At 47.9% G+C, this 21,106-nt stretch overlaps 1 protein-coding gene across 5 annotated transcripts in view; it reads right to left on the minus strand.

The window, feature by feature from the left end:
* The window catches only part of LOC106028163 (interferon-gamma-inducible GTPase 10-like), a 49,913-nt gene extending 30,350 nt beyond the window's left edge, over positions 1–19,563 (minus strand). For 3 of the 5 annotated variants that reach the window (XR_010041011.1, XR_010041008.1, XR_010041009.1), the window contains exons 1-2: positions 18,165–19,080; positions 1,671–2,408 (exon numbers count right to left, since the gene is read on the minus strand). Coding sequence is in view for 2 of the 5 variants with exons in the window: in XM_063230527.1 (XP_063086597.1) it covers positions 6,652–7,955; positions 18,165–18,433; positions 18,909–19,201 (1,866 nt within the window). In the remaining 3 variants the exon portion in view is untranslated. Of the gene's footprint in view, positions 1–1,670; positions 2,409–3,369; positions 8,017–18,164 lie in introns of those variants that run through there. The other 2 variants (XM_063230527.1, XM_063230528.1) reach the window with 2 other exon arrangements.
* Positions 19,564–21,106: the final 1,543 nt, after the last annotated feature.

Raw genomic sequence — 21,106 nt, forward strand, 5'->3', positions numbered from 1 at the left:
TCCCTCTATTACCTTTCCTGATGTCCACAGTGGAGTGTACCTGGTACCGGGGTCCCCCGTGCCTCCACCTCTTTGACAACAGAACGCTTATTCCCGAAGTCCAGGCACAAGAAAGAACCATAATAATGCATGATGTGGAAAACTCGTGCCCTGATCCTCACAGAGAGAAAGTGAGAAGTTTTATAGCAAGAAGCAAGAAGCCTCAAGTAAAGGTTAATATCCGGGCCAAAGACAGGTTGAAGCAATGCCCTCTGCCATAGTATGGGATCAGATCCCTCTCCAGAGGCCTCTGCAGTCAGCTACTGCAGCCCAGGAGGGAAGGAGGGAGCAAGGACACTTTCCTGAGGGGGTACATAAGATGTAGCTTGGTGTCTATGGCAATGGATGGAAGTATTTTCTATGCAAGGGGGCTGGGGAAGCCCTGGTGTCACCAGGTGGCTGAGTGACCTCTTAGCCACTAAGGGACATGGAGTTGGTGCCACGGGCCTCTCTTCTCATAAACAAGAGGGGAGACCTTGCCAGCTGGCAGCTACAGGGGCTTCTCCTTGCTATGTGTAAAGCATTTCCCTGGAGCTCCTTTGAGAAATAAAGTGTTTTGCAGTATACAGCCAGCAAGCCCAGGAGCTGGACAGCCACACGCAACCAAAGGGGAACCGACTAGGAGCACCTCAGCCACGACACATGTTGGCTCAGTGCTGGGCATTTCCAGGGGATGTCAGTGGGGAGGACACATGGGAGGGCACGGGCGTGTGTGCAGAGACTGGTCCTGAAGAACTGAGCAGACAGGGAGAGTGGGGGTCCAGTGCCAGGAACTGGAGGAAACAGATGTGGACATCCAATTCTGCCCCTGTGCGAATGTCAGCCACACAACACCCATGCTGCTGTGCTCTCTCCCACATCATTTCACAGTGCTTATGACTACTTCCTTCTCAACAGTCAACTTGTGGCAGCTGGGCAGAGCACTTCCCAAGGTGCCTGTCCCCTCGTCCTAGAGCCATTCAGATGCACTCACGGAGTGTGAGGTGGAGAGAGACTGGGGAGAGGGGGAGGAGGATTTATTAAGGGCCTTGAGTGAATATGCATACATAAATCCTCCTGGCGTCCTGGTGGCTATGCAAGACCATTCTAAGGGTCCTCCCAGTCACATGAAGGCTCAAGGACTCTGACAGGTTGTGTCCTAACTGTGATCTAATCCTTAGCAAACCAAGGTCAGGGCTGGGATCCAAGGGAAAGTCCCCTCCAAGTGCAGAGCTCTTTAGCAAGAGCCAAAGGCCAAAGCCAGCATTTGGTGGGGAGAGGTCCATCCAGGGACTGCAGTAGATCACATGGGCCCTCAGCCAGCACCTCTGGTTTGATGAGAGCCCTGTGCTCTGATTGAGTGTCTAGGTGTGAGTCGGGGATGTGTGCTGCCAGAGGTTCTCGGGGCTGGCCCTGCCACTGTCTTTCACAGGGTCCTTCAGCAGTGCAAGGGAAAAGCCTGTCTGTGACCGCTGCCTGAAAGTATCCGAATGCTTGCACTGTCTGTGTGGTTTATAGCTGTCCACGCACCACCCCTCCTCAGCTTGCGTACCCCTTACAGCCCAAACTGAACAAACAGTTTTTCCCCCCTCACAGCCACTGAGCTACCTATTCTTAGGTCTCCAGTAATTCCAAAATATTTTCTCACTCACCAGGTCCTTGCAGAAAACAGGTTTCTGGTGTCAGAGTTGAGCTCCTAAAGTTTAGCCAGAAGAGCCGAATGTACTGTGTGGGGAAAGGAAATACCTTCTGTCCACGCCTGTCCTCCTTGGGTAGGGCAGGGCAGGGCAGGGCAGGACGGGGTTCAGGTGGCCAGCATGGAGGCAAAGTGTGCTGACAGTCAGCACCTTGAGAGAGGAGCTGAGAACTTAAATGGGTTCTGGCTCCGCCCTCCTCAGACTGGGATCTGGGCAACCCTGGGCATGGGAGGAGCTCAAAGTGGAGGGCACTGTGATTCCAGGAACAGGGAAGTGAAACTGGGCTCTGGATTGTTCTTCCTAGAAACAGCCATTTCTAGGTAGTTAAACTGAGGAGCACCGTGGCCACTTACTGTGCTGTTGGGGTGACAGTGAGAGAAGTGCACTATTCCCCAGGGCATGGTGTGCTGGGGACAGAAAAATCAGCCTCAGAGCTCTCAGCTGAGGCAGAATCCAAACTACTGTGTGCAGACATGAGCTAACTCCTGGTCTGATGGCCCTCACACCTTCCTGTGCAGTGTCACAGATCAGACTCTATGGCAGTGAGGCCACTTCAATAGCACCTGTGATCTGTCACCTGATCCCAGGCACAGAATTTCTGAAAGCCTTGCAATTTCTATGATGAAGGATGTCTGTCTTCTTTTTTTTTTTTTTTTTGTAAGCATTGGGATTTTTTTAGCAATTCTTGAGACTCTAGGGAATAAGACAAAACAATTAAAGGATTCGAATTCAACCGTTTCCTAGACTAACTCACTGAAGTGTGGGAACTGCTGTCCTTCCCACTGTGGTGTGGGTGTAAAGGGCTCACTCAGGGCAGGGTCTGGGGAAACACAGGACTGCACAGCCTCTCCCAGGGGAGCAGCCCACACCCTCCCGGGATAGGGTGCCATCCTCAACCTGACAGCTCCAAGGAGACTTGGTGTCCCAGAAGTCGAAGTTTTTAAATCTTGATTTCCTTCTCTGCTTTCTAGCTCGCTTTCCCTTCTTCTGTCCCCCCTTCTGGGGACACCACCGAGTGACTGTAATTGTGTACACATGTGGGGCAGGGCTGGTTGGAGGTTATAAAAGCAACTGCCTGACTCAGAGGAGCTTTTTAAATGAGGATGGAATGGCGAGGTGACTTGACTGAGACAAAATACTTGACACCAAAAGCTATGGCAGGAAAGGGTTACTTAGGCCACCATCTGTAAAGTCCGTAATTGGAAGGCTCCAAGGTGGGCTGTGGCCTGGCAGAGGGGCAGGCGGAGGAGAAGCAGTTCCTTTTGGGGTGATAGTAGCAAAACAAGCAAGTGGCAGCACGAAGAGACAGCCCTCTTTCCCTCCCGTGTGCCTCTAATCCCACCCAGAGCTATGCTAACCCAGCAGTGGTTTAGGAGTCACGTGCCCCAGTCCCAGCATCACACTCTGGAGATCCAGCCATCCGCAAAGGCCCACCTATGACTGCATGATGCTTTGGGGGAACTCCTGCATACAAGCCTTACCATTCTGCCCTTGAGCCCCCAAAGATTCATGTACATCCCTTTAGGCAGAAGACATTTATTTCGTATCCAAGAGCTGCCAAAAATCCTAACAGTTGCTGAAAAGAACCAGTCACAAGTCTCCTGAGGTTTAAGGTGAACTCTTAGCTCTGAGCCCCTTACAAATGAAAAGAAGGTTAAACACGTCCAACTTTAATGGCACAAGATAGACATTTTCATTCCAAAAGTTACAAACAGTGCAATAGCTAGGAATGGGAACAAAGCAAGGCCAAAACCCAGCAGAAAAATAGTAAGTCCTGTTTTTCCACGTGCAGTATCAGAGGCAACCTTTGGCAAGATGTGGACGTGAAGGGTTGGGTGATGCGGCCCCAACAGCACTGCTGTGGATGCACCTCCAGGGCTTTCCTCTGGGCTTGGCTCTGTTCCCTGCTGCAGTGTTCCTCAGATGATCAGTGTTCCTGGCTTCCCCAGACTTCTGGAGTCTCCACTGCACTTTCGTCCTCACACTCACACTCAGGGGCACAGTGCCTGCTCGCCCAGCCCCTCTTCAGACATCTGCATGGAAGCCTTCCTGATCCCACAATTCTTACATCCTACATGCACCTAAAACTGGAAGCCCCTTTTCTCATCCTCATCACGGCCTGACATGGGAACAGTATTGGAATTCTGCTAAGTTGATTCCAATCTACTGCCTCCAGTGCAACCCAGGGCGAGAATAAACACACTCAGACATATTTACACATACGGGCAGACAAGGGGTCCAGAGTCTGGTCCGGATCGAGGTTCACGGAACAAAGGCCTTGACCCAGGGACCAACCTAGATGTTGTTAACTGGTGAAGAAGGGAGTGGCTCGAGGATGAGTGACCGAGAATGGTGGGAATTGAATGAGTTTGTGAGCTGGGCTGGGCAGGACGCCAGAACGTACCTCTGCAGTAGGCAGAGAGAAGGGTATACAGAAAGACCAGTCTGCATAACACAGTTGGGGTAGCAGTTAATGTTCAGGGGGCAGTACCTCAGTTCTGATGTGTAAACTTTTGTGCCCTGGGAAGTCATAGCCTCTTATCTAGAGGCTTGAACCCAGCCAACAGCCCTGGAATAGTGGCTCTGCATCCCACTGGGCTCAACCATTTAGATAAACACTGGGTTGGCTTCAAAGATTCCACATCAGTCCTTCAGCCAGCCCTGTCTACATTGCTTAGAGCCAACTGAAGGGAAAGGAAATGGCCTAGCCAGCTCTGTACCTATCAGTACATGGAGAGAGAGCAGGTTCAGCCAGGGTGGAGGGAATCAATCTTTATTCAAGGAGAGCCCTCCAGGTGGTCCTCTTCATAAAACCACCACCATGGGCTGATCCAATGTCTGTCCCGAGCTAGAGCGGCAGCCAGGCTTCTTTCTCTGTTGGGTGTCAGGGTCGAGTGTCTGGATTGCGGAGCACTCTGCACCCAGCCTCTAGGATAAAACTCTCCAGGTGCCAGCATTCTGGGCATGGTCTTTGGGTGCTCTCTACTCTGAGCACCTGCTTCCACCTTGATAACCTCAAGGCTGTCAAGGCTGGAATCCTGCTGTCTCCTGTGCTGGCCTCAGACAGTCTTTTATGGTTTCCTATTCAACCTCAGCAACCTTCTCCTCTGCTCTAGCTAGGTTTACTGGTGCTTTTATTGTGAACAAACTTAGAACTTTTAAAATCATTCTGCTGGCTCTTTTCCTGGATCCCCAAGATAGATTTGGCTAAAGCTTCCTCTGGTAGATCCCACTGCCTTGTCACCGAGGCGCGCTAACTGGCTTTCTAAAGAGTGTTATTTTGGGGGTTCAAAATTCTGCTCTCTGGGTTGTTGGAAGTCTTACATGTGGCCTCATAGTGGAAAGGATACATTTTATAAGTTTAAGAACAAAGCAACTATCATCATAAAAATTGATAGTTATACCTTAGCGTGGGAAAGCACCTGGTGTTTGCCCTCCACGGTGCTCAGCAGGGTTAATCTGCGAGCCAGGTGCCACACAACGTCCACTTCTGTCTCATCTCGCTTCTGTCATGAGTCTGCTGCTGCCCCTGCTGTGTTTTTGTTCGCTTCACAATCACTAAAGAAAACCTGCTTTGCAGTTTCCTGTTCTGTGCTGATTTTGATTATTTGGTCCTCAAAGTATCATTTAATGTGGGCTGGTGCTCTCAGTACTTCCTGAGCCCTTTTTGGTAGATTTCTGCGGTTTAAGCAAGAAAGTTTCTTACTGCTGTGTTTGGATCGCCACTGCGAGGTACACAGTACCTGTATGTGGCTTAGCAGTCAGAGGTTCATTGCCTAACTTCGTTATTTTTCTTTCTTTCTTCTTTTACTGCAGAGAGAATTGGATACAAAGTCTTTGCACTGAACCACATCATTCCTGGCATTATATATATATATATATATATATATATATATATATACACACACACACACACACATTCTTTGACAGGTTCTGCTAAATGTACTAATTTGTCCAGGTAGATGTCAATCTTTCTATTCTCCTGCCTCAGCCTCACAGAGTGATTGGACTCCATGTGCGTGCCAAGATGTCTGGCTGCCCCAATTTTACTGAAGTTTAATTACCGTATAAAAACTTACAATTTCGTCAACTTGGCTATGGTTGATTACTTCTGTAACCTCTGAAAAATGCTGGTGTTCTCACTGTAGCGCTCTTCTGCATTGATAGGGGAAGCTCACGCCAAAGTAAGTTCTCATCTATGGTTTGTTCTCATCTATGGTGTAATTCTTTTGTTTTTTTTTTTTTTTTTTTGGTACCAGGGATTGAACTCATGACCTTGCACTTGCCAGGCAGGTGCGTATGCTGCTGAGCTCAATTCCAGGCTCTGGTGTAGGTTTTATAGGAAAGGCAAGCTCAGTAGTTCCACAGCAGTAGACTGCTGCGTCTCTCCCTGGTATGCCAGTCTTCAAAATACCGAGTGTGTTCCTTAGCAAGCGTCAGAGTTGACCAAGCATTTGTTTTCATCGCTCTGAGGCCGTCTTTGTCCCCATCTCTATCTGGGACCTCTCTTTCCTCAGGACAGCTGCGTTGCACTTCTAAGTTGTTTTCATCCTTTATCTACAAGGAGATGCAGTCAAATCCATTGTCCCTTAATGATCCCAATGTATAGATTTGGAGCAGAATATCAGGAATAATAAAGACATGCTGTGTACACATTTACTCAAAGCCCTGTTTTAGTCTTATTGTGTGTCAGCAAGTTTTTACAGTTAAATCATCGTAGAGAGGAGCCCTGAGTGTGAAGGAACCAGAACCCAGCGAATGTCTGGCTCTTTTAGCATAAAATGCCAGTTTGCTAGACTTAATTTTCTAAAGAAAGATCGCATGTGTGTGTATTGCAGGCCGGCCTGGCTGCCTCCGAGAGCCCTAAGCCGGCTTCCCAGGGCTCAGGCCCACTTCAGCAGCAGGACGGAAGAGGCCGCTGGCTGCCTCAGTTTCCTTATTCTTGGTAGCCTTCCACAGAGCCAGCAGAGGCACCAAAAAGATCTTCTTTATTAAGGAGAACGTTCGCATCATTTGCCACAGTGTCAAGGAAATAATTATGTATATAAAAGGCCTTTGTGAAGTACAGGCCGGTGGCGATGGGGCCTCCGGTGACTGAAAGAACCGTCTGAACAATCTGCATCATCTTCTCTGAGAAGGACTCATTGCTCTCGGCTGACACCAAGCTGGGATACTGAAGGTTTGCCTTGAGGTCCTCCACGGACACGTGCAAATCCTGGGGCATCTTTTCTAGGGATTCGTCATCCAGCCCAAAGTGGGACCTGTACAGGCCCAGGGTGTCCTCCAGCTTCTTTCTTTCACTGTCACTGAAGAGGCCCACGAGAGGGACAGTGGCTGTTGCTCCGACCTTCAGGGCCTCCAGCCAGATCTTCTGCTTCAGGGAATCTGTCTTCTGATTAATGGCAGGTTCCGTAAGGCTGGGCAGGCTCATCCTGAAGACATGACGCTTGTGAGCTGGCAGGTCCCTCAGAAGGGTCTTCTCCATCTCAGGGAAGTCATAGTCACCCACATCAAAGCTGGAAATTAAGAAGATCTGAGCCGCAGACACTCCAACAGCCTTCAATTGGGTCACAATATCATTTCGCAACTTTTCCAGGAGTTTCTCCTTATTGAAGTTTCGTGGTTTTGCTCTTTCCTCATTGCTTAAATCAATATCAATTTTTGTTCGAACAAAATAGAATTTCTTCTTCATTTTTGCAATGGCTTTGGCCAAGTGTGCATCATTGTTTTTGAAGCGGGTGCAAGAGACGATCAGGAAAAGGTCATAGTCAGCAAAATTTACTTTCTTTAGATATTTTTCAGGAGAGAATTTCGTGGTCCCAACACCAGGCAGGTCCCATATTGAGACATTGGGAAACTTGGGGTGTCTGTACTCAGTCCCTTCCGTGGTGGTCTCGGTTAGCCCAGTGGCAGCTGCTCCTTCATCCTCGTGGGCCACCCCACGCAGGGCATTGATCAGAGTGGATTTTCCTGACCCGCCCTCCCCGGTCACTGCGATGCTCAGTGGAGCATTCTCGATGTCTTTCAGGACAGCGTTGATTACAGAAGCTGCCTTCTGGACGTCTCCCTGCTGCAGATACAACTTAATCATATCCTGATCTTTGTTGGTCAGGATTTTAGTTTCCATTGTGATATTTTTGAAATACTCGTCAAAGCTGGAGGCTAAGTCACCATTCTCGCCTGTAGCGGGGTTTGTGGAGGAGGAGGAGGCCTGACCCATGGCTGTGAGCAGTCCAGGTACTGGAGGAAGGACACGGGGAGAAGGTCAGGAGTCAACTCTTCAGGGAAGACCTTGGATTTTCTGTTAAGACAAAGCAGATCCTCATCCCCACCCTCACACTGTAACTGCAGAACCCTCCCCTTCCTCTTCCCAGGTGTTCCCGGGACTCCTGGTGTGAGTGCAGACTTGGGCCTCCCCAGGCTGGGCTGCCCTCTTGCCTGAACAATCCTTCGTGGACTTCAAGTTCTGGCTTTCCATTCCCACGGTCCTGCCCCTTCCACTTTGTTCATAATGTCTTAGTTATTTTTGTTGGGAAAATGATGTTTTCTTTGGGACTATCCGAAAAGGCAGCAGCAGACCATCACCAGATTGCTACCCACCCACAGCGTGACAGCAGCACCTGGCCTTGGGGTCACTCTAAAGCTGCACTCATCAACAGTCTGATGGACAGTGTGAAAGAAATGATGGAGGGACAAATGGGACAGAGCAGTCCAGAAGCAGAACCACTTGAAGGCAAGCAAGCACATACAATAAGTCAAAGGTACCCTGGATAGAAGAAGCGCTGTAATGATTATCCACACGCAAGAAAGTACGTGTGGATACAGACCTTATACCCCTCACAAAAATTAATTAACATAAGGCTTATGCATTACCTTTAAAATCATGAAAGTCCAAGAAGAAAAAGAAATCCTGTATGACCCAGAGTATGGTGTTGATTTTGGATACAATATTGAACAATCTATGAGACATACATCTGATAAGGTGGACTTTCTTAAAATTTTAAAAGTATTGTGTATAGAAGACATCATCACGAGAGTTAAAGGTGGGTCAGTGCCTGCAAAGCCTGTTGGCTGAAGAGCTGCCTCTGGGTGCACAGCAGTGACTCCAGCACGCAGGTAAGGGAAGCAAAGTTCAAAAGTTTAAGTCCAACATGAGACCCTGTCTCAGAGTAAAAAAACAAAAGGAAAAATCGTCAAGGATGTGCCTCAGTGGTGATGCCCTGGATGCACTCTCCTGTGATGCGAATCAAACAATAAAAAATAAAACAAAGCAAGCACTCACCTGAGTGACTATAGAACCACAAGCATGAAGGACTCTAAAATTGAACGATGAGAAAACAGGCGACAGCATTACAAATTCGGACAGGGACCTCAGTAAGCACCTCCCTGGAGAAGATGTGCGGGGGAAACGCACTCGCTGCTATATGCTGCGAGGCCATCCGAAGGGAACCAATAAGGAGAAACCACCACAGGCCAGCGGGGCTGGTCGCAGTCTGAACACTGACACCAGCAAATGCTGGCGAGGATGAGGAACAGAAAGACACTCTCCACTGCAGGCGGAAATTCAAAATGGTGGCCCTGTTTGGAAGACAGCTCGGCAGCATTGCTACACAAAGAAACACACTGAGCACTAAGGTCTCGTGACAGTTACCCAAAATACATGAAAAGCCAGGTTTGTCCAAAAACTTGCAGGTCCATGTTTCTAAAAGGTTCAGTCCCAGGAAGTTCCTCAGTGTGACCTGTTTGTTAAGCTCTCATTGCTCCAGGGAGATATTCTTTAGTAGCCCAAAGAAATGAGACGCAGAAGCATGAAGAGATTGGAAAGAGGCTAAGCCTTAAATGCATATTTGTATATGAAAGAAGTCAAAAGACTATGTTGAGTGATTCCAGTTATATGAGACTGTGGAAAAGACAAAATAATAGAAAAAACTGAAACTCCAGTGGTCACCTGGGTTTGCTGTCAGTGAAAATGCACAGCACAGCGCATTTCCAGTGTAGTGAAGATGCTCGTCGCTACGGCTTCTGTCTGCATGTGCCCTCAAAGTGTCGTGTGGTCATGGTGTGCTTGGGGAGGCGACTGGATTGTGAGGGCCTGATACTCACCAGGGGGTTAGTCCCGCAGATGAGTTCAGAGCTAAATGTGATTTTGGGATTTAAAGGCTGATTAGAGGAGTGCATTACTGAGGTCATGGATGGCCGTGTCATGAGTTCTTTGTCCTCTGCCATTCCCCTCTCCCCTGCCATCTGGCTTTGGAGCCTGTGAGCTATGACTAAAACCTCTACAAACTGAGGGTCAGTAAACCTTTCCTCCTCTGAGCTGTGTGTGTCTCAGTGGTGAAGAAGTGACTAACACATCTTGGTGGCAGGAAAGTGCAGTGGTCGCTGTGGCATTACCTGATCACGTGATGTAGAAGCCTTTGGAATTGGCCTGTGGGAGGGATTTGGAGGTGGAGGATGGAAAACAGCCCCAGAATGGTGTAAATCAAGCTTGAGTGATTCTGGTTACAGTCCACAAGGCCAGAAGACTGATAAAGAAGCCAATGGAAAGGACCGTGCTGGGAGGTTTCATTGGAGAACAAAGACTCCACTGGCATCTGCAGTCTAAGCCATGTGTGTTATGCTGGAGCAAAACATTTGTCTGCATTTTGCTCCTTTCCTGAGACTTTGCAGGAGAGGGAGATGGAAGACCAATTCACTGGGAAAAGAAATTTCAAGGATGACCAAGGTTGAGGTGGTGGCATGGGTGGTGTTGGTGGTTTTAGGCAGATCTGAGAGTCAAGTGCAAAAGGCCCAGCACAATGATTTTAAATGTTGTTGGGTGCAGGCGCTCAACATACCATACCCCAGCCGGGACTAAGGACCACGCCAGCTTCCGCAATGCACTACGTTCCTCTTTAAATTAGCCAACCCGTGCGCACCCCGCGCTCTACTCCGTACTCTGTGGCAACTCCTGATTGGCCACAGCTGGATATAGTAGCCAGAGCCTGCATCCCATTCCCGCCCTGCTTCCTTGTGGCAGCCTGTGATTGGTCACGGCCAAATATATAAACCAGAGCCCGCGTAAATAAACTAGCAGTTAATTGTCGTCCACAAGAGCGTCTCCTGTCTCCTGTTTCATTGGGGCTGCGCCGGTCAAAATGTTAAGAGTTTGGCCAGAAAAGAAGCTACAGTAAAGCAGGAGGCTGCAAAATGAAATGTAGGAGATTTTGGTTGCTACAAAACCAAACTTGATGCCCATGCAAAAGAATCCAAGTACAGTTATATCTCAGTTAGGCAACTAAATTCATTCATGACTCAGTGAAGTTCAGTGAAGACAGCCACGTTCCTGTTCATGCAGGAAAGATAGCCTCAGTGGTGTTTGTCACCTGATGGAGAGTTCACAAGCAAAAGCAAAATTTTGCCAAACACTTTTGTTTGGAAAACAAACTTTTTGCAATTTGTCACAACTGATGTTTGCCTGTATTTTGGATTTGGACAAAACAAAGATTGCCTTGAGGAAAGGCCATGGGAGGAATCTGAAAGATTCCACCTTTCACAAACTTAAGGGTGGATAAGTGAAGGACTTTGCTTTGAAAAGCATCTGAGGGTGCAGCGTTGGCAGCCTATGGAATGCATGGGTTCCCAGTTGTCAGCTGACCACCATCAGCCATCCAGGCTCTCAGAGGCTGTGCAGCCACCAGCATGATACAAAAGGGGTTATCTCTGCTCCAGCTGGGGGCAGACTTCAGAAACATTGAAATGGTTGTGGTTTTAGATGCACAAAGAATGTGACAGTTATGGGGTCAAGATGGCTTCCACCCAGATTTGGGGAAATGGGCTGTGAGCTCATGCAGTTCCTCCCCAGACAGAAGGCAGTGCAGGACGCTGTCAGAGCATAAGGTTAAAGAGCAGCAGAGAACTTAAGCTTTTGGAGAAGCCAGGAACATGCAGTGTCTGAGGGAAGCTGGAGGGAGCAAAGCTGGAGCAAGAGAAAAGCCATGAAGGCTTCACCACAGGCAGTGCCACAGGTTCAGGGCCACCAAAGGTCTTTGGAGCTCACGACGCACCACAGCTGGTCCTGGGTGCTGGACACGGAGCTACAGGATTTAATGTTTGCTCTGCTGGGCTTCAGTCTTGCTTTTCTTCCATATGCTTCTGTTTCCCTATCCCTCCTTTTCGGACTGTGAATATTTACTTCATACCCATGCATTTGGGCCATGTTTAACTTTCTGTTTGATATATATATGGGCTTATAGTAAAATTTCCCTTAAATCTCAGAGGAGACTCTGGGCTTAAGACTTTTCAACAATCCTGAAGCCACTGGAATTTTGGAAAAAAGGGATGTGCATCAGTGTTTTTGTGCTCAGGGCATGATATTACAGCTTACATCTTAATGTCCCTGCAAGACCTCAAGCTTTCATATGTGGGGGTTTGGGAAGGTAAGTGGATCATGGGAATGTGATACCAGGGCATTAGTCTGCTGATGAGTTTATTCCTGAGTGTGAGATTGGGAGGTAAAGCCTCAGCCTTAGTTTAGAGCAGGTGAATTTGGGGATTTGGCCTGAAAGGGTCACTCTCTATCCCTCATCCCTCATCAACCACTGCTCTGTGATTGCTATACCATGAGTAATTGCCATCTGCCATGCCACCATACCATGGAGGCAACAGGCCCATCAACTCAAACCTCTACAAACTGTAAGCCAAATCCAACATTTTCTCCTTTAAAGTTCACGGGTTGGGGGTCCCTGGGCCATGTGCAGCAGCCAGAGCTGCCTGGTGGCACATTAGAAGGCCGCGGACAGGACCATGCACCTGGGTGCTGAAGCCAGGCACCGCTCAGTTATCTGAAGAGGCGGGATGCTGATCTAGACATGGAAAAACCACATCAAGCTAGAATCTACCTCTGTGGAGGAAGGAAAAATGCCAGTGGAAGGCTGGAGCCATACATGCTCACTGAGACCAGTCCACATTGTACTGGGAGCACTGTGGAGTCAGGCAATTTAAGGTCAAGCTGAAGCCATGGCTGCTGATAGTGGGAATTATTGAGTCCCGAGCCCTTGGCAGGAGGACGTGGCACAGCATGGAGTGGAGCTAAGATGGAGAACTGCATTGATTCCTGGTGACTGCTGGGAATTGGGTCCCACAGCTGCTATCACTGGCTGGAGGACATCTTGGAGTTGTGCAGAGCCTGGTGCAACAGTGGTGTCAGTCGGCTGCCCCTGGCACAGAGAGGACTGGTGGGATATGCTGCGCCTGAGCTTCGCCACTGGTTGGGACCCAGCAGCCAGGGACAAGAATGTCACAACTCTGTGATGTCCACAAGATATAGCCTAAGTTTCTGATGGAACTTGGGGGTCGACTGGCTCAGAGGCACCAAGCTACCTTGCACCATCCCTGCATCCCTGCATGTACCTCAGATTACAGTAAATTGGGGAGAGCTGCAAAACTCCTGACAGCATGCTCCAGAAAGACTCTAAGTAATACAGAGAGGGCCAGAAACGCTCAGGACTGAAAGAAACTGGCAGAAAGAAACCAGAAACATGACAAGAGATAGAAAAAAAAAACAACCTCCAACTACTGACCCTGGGAAAATAAGCCCGGGCAAGATAAATACAGAAGAGAACAAGTGCAGTAATCATGCAATATTAGACATGGCATCAGCGGACATAAAGAAATACCTTTGTGACCTCATAGATGAATTTAAATCTGTACTTCTGATCCAAGTGAGGCAAGATATAAAAAGATTAATTAAAGAAATGATAAGCTCTTCCCATGTGAACACAGATGGAAGACCAGAAGAACTGTGAAAAGGAACAGAACTGTGAAAAGAATATAAACAAAATCTAGAATACATGAAGCAGATCCAAAGAGATTACTAGGTAACTAAAAACTCTATTGAATGCTGGAAAAATGCCTTGACAGAAACTGAAGTTAGCCTTCTGAAATTTGAAGAGAGATTTATGATGTGTGATCATGAAAGAAAAGATCTCTTAAAAATAACAAGGAACCAGGAAGAAATAATTCAAAGGCTAGAAGACGACAAGAGGATTTATAACTTAAGAATAAAAAACATGAGTGAAGAAGCAGGAGTAACCACAAATGAACTACAAACACTATTCACAGATTATAATTAAGGAAAATTTCCCAAGCATAGGAAAAAGAAATGATATCTAGGTAACTGAGGCATACAGTACTCCAGCCACCTACAACCCAAACAGATCTACACTCAGACATAGAATAATCAAGATTCCAGAAATCTGCCATAAGAACAGAATATTAAAAGCAACCAGAGAAAAGAAGCAGATCACCTACAAAGGAAAAATTATCAAAATAATGACAGACTTTTCAACACAAACTCTCAAATCAAGAAGAGCCTGGGGGAAATAGTCCAAGCCCTGAAAGAAAATAACCTCCAACCAAGATTGATGTACTCAGAAAAACTCTCTCTCAAAATTAATGCAGAAACAAGTCATTTCCAAGGTAAGGAAGAACTGTGGGCATTCATCGCCACCACCCCAACCCTACAAAAAATCCTGAAGGACATTCCAGAGAGAGAGAGGAAAAAAACCAGGATTCCAGCAACAGTGGCAGAGAGGCCTCAGTGAATGGGGCAGACAGTGGAATGAAGGAGAAAAGTGGACAAATAATAGCAGAAGAATAGAATAGCAGAGGTGAGGCAGAGACGGAAAGCTATAATCTTTAATATAGATAGCCTTGATACACTAACAAAAAAGAAACACAGGCAGAGTAGATTAGAAGGCAGGCTCCATCGAAATGCTCTGAATAGGAAATATACTCAACCTGAAAGAGGGTTAATAAACTGAGAGTCAAAGTTGAGAAAACAATGCTGTACGTGACAGGAAACCAGAGAGAAATAGGGACAACTCATCCAGCAGCCACAGATAGACTGGAAAGCTATGACACTTTTGGGCAGCGTAGAACTACACTGCTGGAAGGAAGGAAAACCTTGTGACTTTAGTAAGTAAAGGAGCACAGCTCAAGATCAAGCTCAGGGGTAAAAAGGTTAGCAACACTCAGATAGGTAACAGGTTGGCCTCCTAATGTAAAAATAAAGGAGGTAGTGGGACCCAAAATATACAAAGCACCCTGAGAAAGGGAAAGGGGAGGAATTGTCTAAAAAAGGAAGGCAGAGGACATTGTTAATAGTGTATCAAGATTTAAACGTCACAGAAGTCTTATTGCTCTGTTTAGTTTGATTATATTTTGTTCTAGTCTGTCTACTCATATTAGATTTCAGGGCACAGACAGCTAACCCAAAATAGCAGGTTATACCACGATAACCATGCTTAATTTCCTATTAATTTAAATGCTGTATTACTTACATTGTCTTACTATTGATGTTATTTGAAGCTGGTTTGTTAGATTGCTGTTTTGCCCTGACTGATTTTATTCGAATTTGGTATGCTTGATAGTATCATGTCTACGAGTAGAGGCAACTACTCTGAAGATGACAAGCTGTAAAAGATATCGATACCCGTTTTGATTATTAACTGCTTTCAAGTCCTACAATGTCTTCAAAATTGTGTTTTTATAAAAATAGCTATGTAATGCTATGCTTACCTATATAATGCCTGATGATGTGGACAATTCTATTGAAAATAACAAGGCACAGCATAGTAACTACTGTAGATCATCTAATATTCTGGTCTTATATGTCTTTGGCATTTCATGGTTTTCTAGCAATTTGTTTTGTTGTCTTGTTTTGATCTGTTTTTCCCTATAATACAGCAAGCATAGATATACATGTAGAGATTCATACATGGGAAGAACTTCTAAACTATTTATGGGAACAGATTATATAATATACGATGTAATGAACAGATACTCTGAAGAAGAGACACTAAGAAACCCAGTGCTAATTCTGTAACATTATGATATAAAATCTAGCAATACTATCATTCACTAATCATAGTGATATTAGTCTAGTCTCTTAAGTTCAGTTTCAGCATAAGTAAGATAAGGACAGCTACTACGAAGAGAATGAGAGACATTATGGTAGTCATTATTGACTGCGCCAATGTCAGGTCTTGAAGACCTAAAAAGCCTTCGTCATCCTGTAATGATTTGATTAGCTCTATAATGTTCAGTATATATTCAATGTGTGTGAAGATGGGGACAACTATTTGGAAGAAAACTAGAGACAATAAGATAGACAGTGAAGATCTCAGTGGACTTGCTTTGAAATCTGTGTTTCTTTAACTTTTTTCCTTACGAACTGTTTTGATCTGTTTTGTTATGTTTAATATTACCCTCTCTAAGATACAAAACAAGTGTGTAGGACTGATAACTATATTACTAAATTTTTGTTGGATCATTGAGCAGAACTGTTTGCAGTGTCATTATTTGAGTGTCACTTTGTATGCTTTAATCTTATAATTTGAACAACTATTTCTAAGATGACAATATGTAACTTATCAACTAGTGATTTTTTTACTGTTTATTTTTGAAATTCTGTATTATTTCTACCCTTTTTTTCTGTTTTGTTTTTTTCTCTTGAAATCAAACAAATAAAGTTCAGGAGTTGGATATTTTGTCTCACCTTAGACAAAGCAACTAAGACATTTTTGCCACAGTATAAGAGTGGACACACGCCACCATACATTTGTCTGAAGCCTGGAATGCACAGCATCAAGAGCCAGCCCTAAATTAGCTGATCGTATTGGGTGCCACTCTGGAGGAGGATGCCAAGGATGGGTGAGACCATGCATGCGAAGGGACAGTGAGTACATGGAAAAGCCCTGTCGTTTCCTTTAAATTTTTCTCTGCCACTAAAACTGTTCTAAAACTTAGAGTAGTAGAAAAAGAGAAAGAACATGCTGGATTATCACCTCGGGCTCTGTCAGGGCCAGGGCAGCAGAGCGGTAGCCCTGTCCCCACCACACCGCAGCTTTTGTACTAAAAGGGGCAGGGTGCGGAGAGGCTGGGTAGTGCAGCGAGCATCACTGGCAGAGGAACGGGTGTGGCGACAGAGTTGATGAAGGCAGGCAGGGCAGGGAGTCCCCTCTGCACCTTCTCTGGGGTCACGGAATTCTCCTGGCTCTAGGCTCCTTGACACCTGCTCCTCCTTCACAACAGAAGCCTTAACCCTTACAGCAGGGCAGCAGAAGGAACCAGAACCGAAGGCCAGGGAGTAAACCTGATGAGTGCCGTGAGGACCGCCACCCAGAACCCCAAAGAGATGAGTTTAGACGTTTGACAATTAGAAGCAAGAAACCTCCAGTTGGATGATGTCAGGGCAGAGGGCAGGCTGAAGAGAGATGCCCTTGGCAACAGGGTGGGACCAGCTACATGGTGCAGAGCTTTCTGGACATCACCTTTTGTGGCCCAGGAGGACAGAAGACAGCAAGGACAGTGTGACAAAGACTTTTTCTGAGTGCCCGTTGGATCTGGTTTGGAGAGTGTGATCAAGGAGGCAGGCATTCTCCAAGAGACACACACGAGCAGCGAGGACCCAGCTGGTGAGACCTCAGCCCGGGGCGTCACTGTCACTGTGTGCATTTCCGGGGGAGGGCGGGGGGGGGCCCGTCAGTGACATGGAAGTGTCTGCTGAGTCTGGTGCTGATAAACTGAGCAGATAAACAGAGTGGGAACCAAGTGACAGAGAACAAATTGAGGACATTCAATTCTGGGTCGTGAGCAGATTTCAGCCACACAGAGCCCCGCCTACATACGGTTCAAGGGTCACACATCATCTAAGTGGATTTCTATTAAATATTACTTCCTTTTCCACAGTCAACTTGTGGTGGCTGGGGCAGAGCACTCTGCAAGACGCCTGTCTCCTCCTCCTGGAGCCATTCAGACTGCGCTCACGGAGTGTGAGTAGGAGAGACTCGGGGGAGGGAGGCTGGAGTGTGACGGTAACCACGGAGGACCTTAGGTGGAAATGGACACATAGATCCTTATCTCGTGACTGTGCAAGACCGTTCCTAGGGTTCACCCTAACTGTGATCTTAGCAAACCAACGTCTGGGCTGGGAGCCAAGGTGAATCCCCCTCCAAGTGCAGAGCTCTTTCACAAGAGCCAGAGGCCAAAGCCAGCATTTGAGGGGGAGAGGTGCACACAGGGATCAGAGCAGAGCAAAGGGGCCCCCACACCTCTGGTCTGATGAGAGCCGTGTGCTCTGGCGGTTTAGATACAAGGTTGGGCATATGTAATGTCAGAGGCTCTCACAGAAGGGCTCTGCCCATGGCCCTGGTGTCTTCCAGGGGTCCTTCTGCAGTGCATGGGGGAAACCTTGTCTGTGACTCAGGTCTTAGAGCGCCTAGACGCTTACACTGTCCACACAGTTTATACCTCTGCACACCCCACCCCCTTAGTCCAAATATAGCATCTAGGTACTTCCACCGTCTGATCAAGCCATCCATTAATTCTAAAGTATTATTTCTATTAATTCTCTACTGACTCTCTATTGACTCTATAATCACCCATTCCAAATATGTTCTCACTCACCAGGTCCTTGGAGAAAACAGGTTTGTGGTGTCAGAGTGGAGCTCTTCTGTATGTCCCCTAGAAGATCTGAATGTGCGGGGTGTGGTGAAGCCCTGCTGTCCACACCTGTCCTCCCTGGGCAGTGCAGGTCAGGGCCAGGCTCAGCACACAGGAAAACTGCACCTTGACTGAGGAGCTGAGGACTGAAACCTCCCCAGGCTCTGCCCTCCTCAGGCAGGAATCTGAGCAGCAGCAGGGAAGGGAGGAGCCCAGAGCTCAGGGCCCTGACCCTGCAGGGACAGGAAAGTGAAACTGAAGGTGCTCTTCCCGGAAGCAGGGCCACTGCCAGGCAGGGGAAGTGAGAGGCACCCTGGTTATTCTTTCTCATCGTTTTTCGGGGACTGGGGAGGACTGCTGTGTGGGGAGAGAACAGGGCGTCCCAGGGCCTGGGCACAGGTCACCATGAGCAGACTCCAGCTTTGGCCAGGCAGGAGCTGAGCCAGACTCACAGAAGGGGGCTCAGCCCTGGGCTGACACCACTCAGGGCTCCCTGTGAGCTCCCACAGACCAGACTCCATGGCAGCGAGGCCCAGGCAGCAGCAGGTGTGTGCTGTGTCCCTGTCCCTGGCAGAGAGTTGGCACTGGAGTTTCCTGTTCAAGGACTGTCTCTGTTAACCTACTGTGGACTCCCAGCAGAACTTGGGACTCTAGGCAGGAACAGATAAACAAGGGGCTCAAATCCAAACGTGCACTAGAAGAACTCACAGAAAGCAGGAGGCTGCTGTGTGTGCCCAGAGAGGGCTCACAGGGGCAGGGTCTGGGGGCACAGAGCTCCACAGCCTCTCCCATGGGTGCCCACCCCAGGTCCCCAAGCTTGTGATGGCTTCCTCAGCCCGACAGCTGCTGGGGCTTCTCACTCTGTGAAGGTCGGGTAGATCTCTGACTGCAGGATCCACACCAGTTTCCTGTCCCTTTTCCTCTCCAGGAGTCCGCCTCCCCCAAGCCCCGCCCCTGCATGCAGTGGATGTTTTTTCCCGGAGTTGCTCCCCATGCTGCATGTACCCAGGATCCCACAGCACAGCTCTGTGTATTGTTTGAAGGCCAAGTGCGCCAGGTTACCTGAGATGAGCACACTGTAAACCCCAGAGGCATTAACATCCTGAAAGGGAGCTGCCTCTCAACAATTGAAAACATGGAGTAGAACATGTACTGAGTGAATGAAAAAGTAGGCAGGGGTTGGAAAGAGAAGTAACAGAGGGTAGAAATCAGGAGCTGTGGAGCGGTGCTGCCAGGTGAGCCCAGCGCTGTGCTTCCCGCGGCTGGCAGCGGGGTGGAATCCAGCAGCACAGCGCAGCCTCCACGGGGCTGAATTCTGGCAGCTAGCAACAGAGGGGCCAAGGAAGGAAAGAAGAAGCCCTCTGTGATCCCAAGAAGACCACAGGAGGACTCTGAGTGCCAGGGGACTTGGAGCGACTCGCAAAGTGGCAGCACAGAGCAGCCTGGGCGCCTGGCCCTGCTGTGGGACAGACAGGCCTGCTGGGCAGGTCCACCCCGCCTGAGCACAGGTCACCCTGCTGCAGCCAGAGGCCGGATGTGGGTCAAGCTGCACGGAGGGGCCCCTGTGGTCCAGCCTGTCACCTGCCCTGCTGTCCTGCAGAGGAGAGAGGGGGAAAGAGATGGAGGCCCTGGGCCCTGAGCTCACTGTCCCCTCTGTCACCCATGCTGCTCTCTGGAGGTGCTGAGGTCCTTTGGCCAGGGATGCCTGCCCCAGCCAGACCAAAATCCCCAGGACCTGTGCCGCAGAGATGCTGCGCTGAGGAGCAGGGTGTGAGCACAGAGCTCCCGGGGCCTCACCTGCCAGCAGGTCCCTGTGCCAGGTCCCTCTCTGTCCGTGAGCGGTGGTGGGCGGGTGCTACTTCTGTCCCCTGCCTGTGGCTGACTCTGTGTGTGGAGGGAGTCACCCTAAGCACAGGCCTCCCCTGATGGCTCAGTCCTGTTTGGGTGTGAGAGTATTGGTCCCTTGGGCCCTGCCCCTCTTCAGCCAGGCAGGAGGCTGACTTTCTGCCCTGTGCTGCTTCACTGAAACCAAAAGGGACATTTGGTTAAGGTTAAGGTAAGAGATTTTTATGTTTTTCTTTTCTTTATTACTATCTTTTTCAAAGGGAAAGTACTCATGGACATCTGACCGTTACACGAACCGCCCAGGGTGCTGCTCAGGCTCGGTAGTGGAACCCTCGTCCACCCCTCCCTGTGGCAGCCTCCAGGGCCAAGCCCTTACCTCTGCACAGCAGGCAGTTAGCGGGGTCCCTTAAAGAAACGGGGTGGATGGTAGAACTCCTTGTACAGCAGTTTTACATGACTTTATGGTTTTCTGTGTCTATAGGACTATATTTAGTTCTGTCCTGCTTTGTTCTGTTTCTCCCTCTAATATAGAAAGGATAGAAATACATGTAAAGACTCATGCATGTGTACAATCTATAAACATTTGATGAGAACTGATCTTATGACACATGATGAAATGAACAAATACTTTGAAAGAAAAAAAGGGGCACTGCAGTACCCAGCGCTGATTCTGGGGTGTCATCATGTGAAATCCAGCAATACTATGAATCTTTGTTCAGAATGATTTTACTCTGCTATGATGTGTTTGGTCTCAACATAAATGAAGATATGGAAAAATGCGTACATGTCTAAGTGTATAGGATTGACAGCCACATGACTTAGGTTTTGTTGGATAGTTGAACAGAACTGTTTGCAGTCTCCCTGGTTGAATTCCCATTTGTATGTTCCACTTTTGTATCTTGAATAATTATTTGTGGGGAATAATATGTAAACATGAACTAGTGATTTATTACTGTTTATTTTTTTCTTTGAAAGTATGTACTATTTCTGCCCGTTTTCTGTTTTGTTTTGTCTTTATTTAAATACAATTAAAAAAAAAAAGAAACAGGGTGGAAGCCTGA

The sequence above is a fragment of the Cavia porcellus genome, unplaced genomic scaffold (assembly GCF_034190915.1).
Source record: "Cavia porcellus strain 051 isolate PalLab524CR breed Dunkin Hartley unplaced genomic scaffold, mCavPor4.1 scaffold_19, whole genome shotgun sequence".
Classification (NCBI taxonomy): Eukaryota; Metazoa; Chordata; class Mammalia; order Rodentia; family Caviidae; genus Cavia; species Cavia porcellus.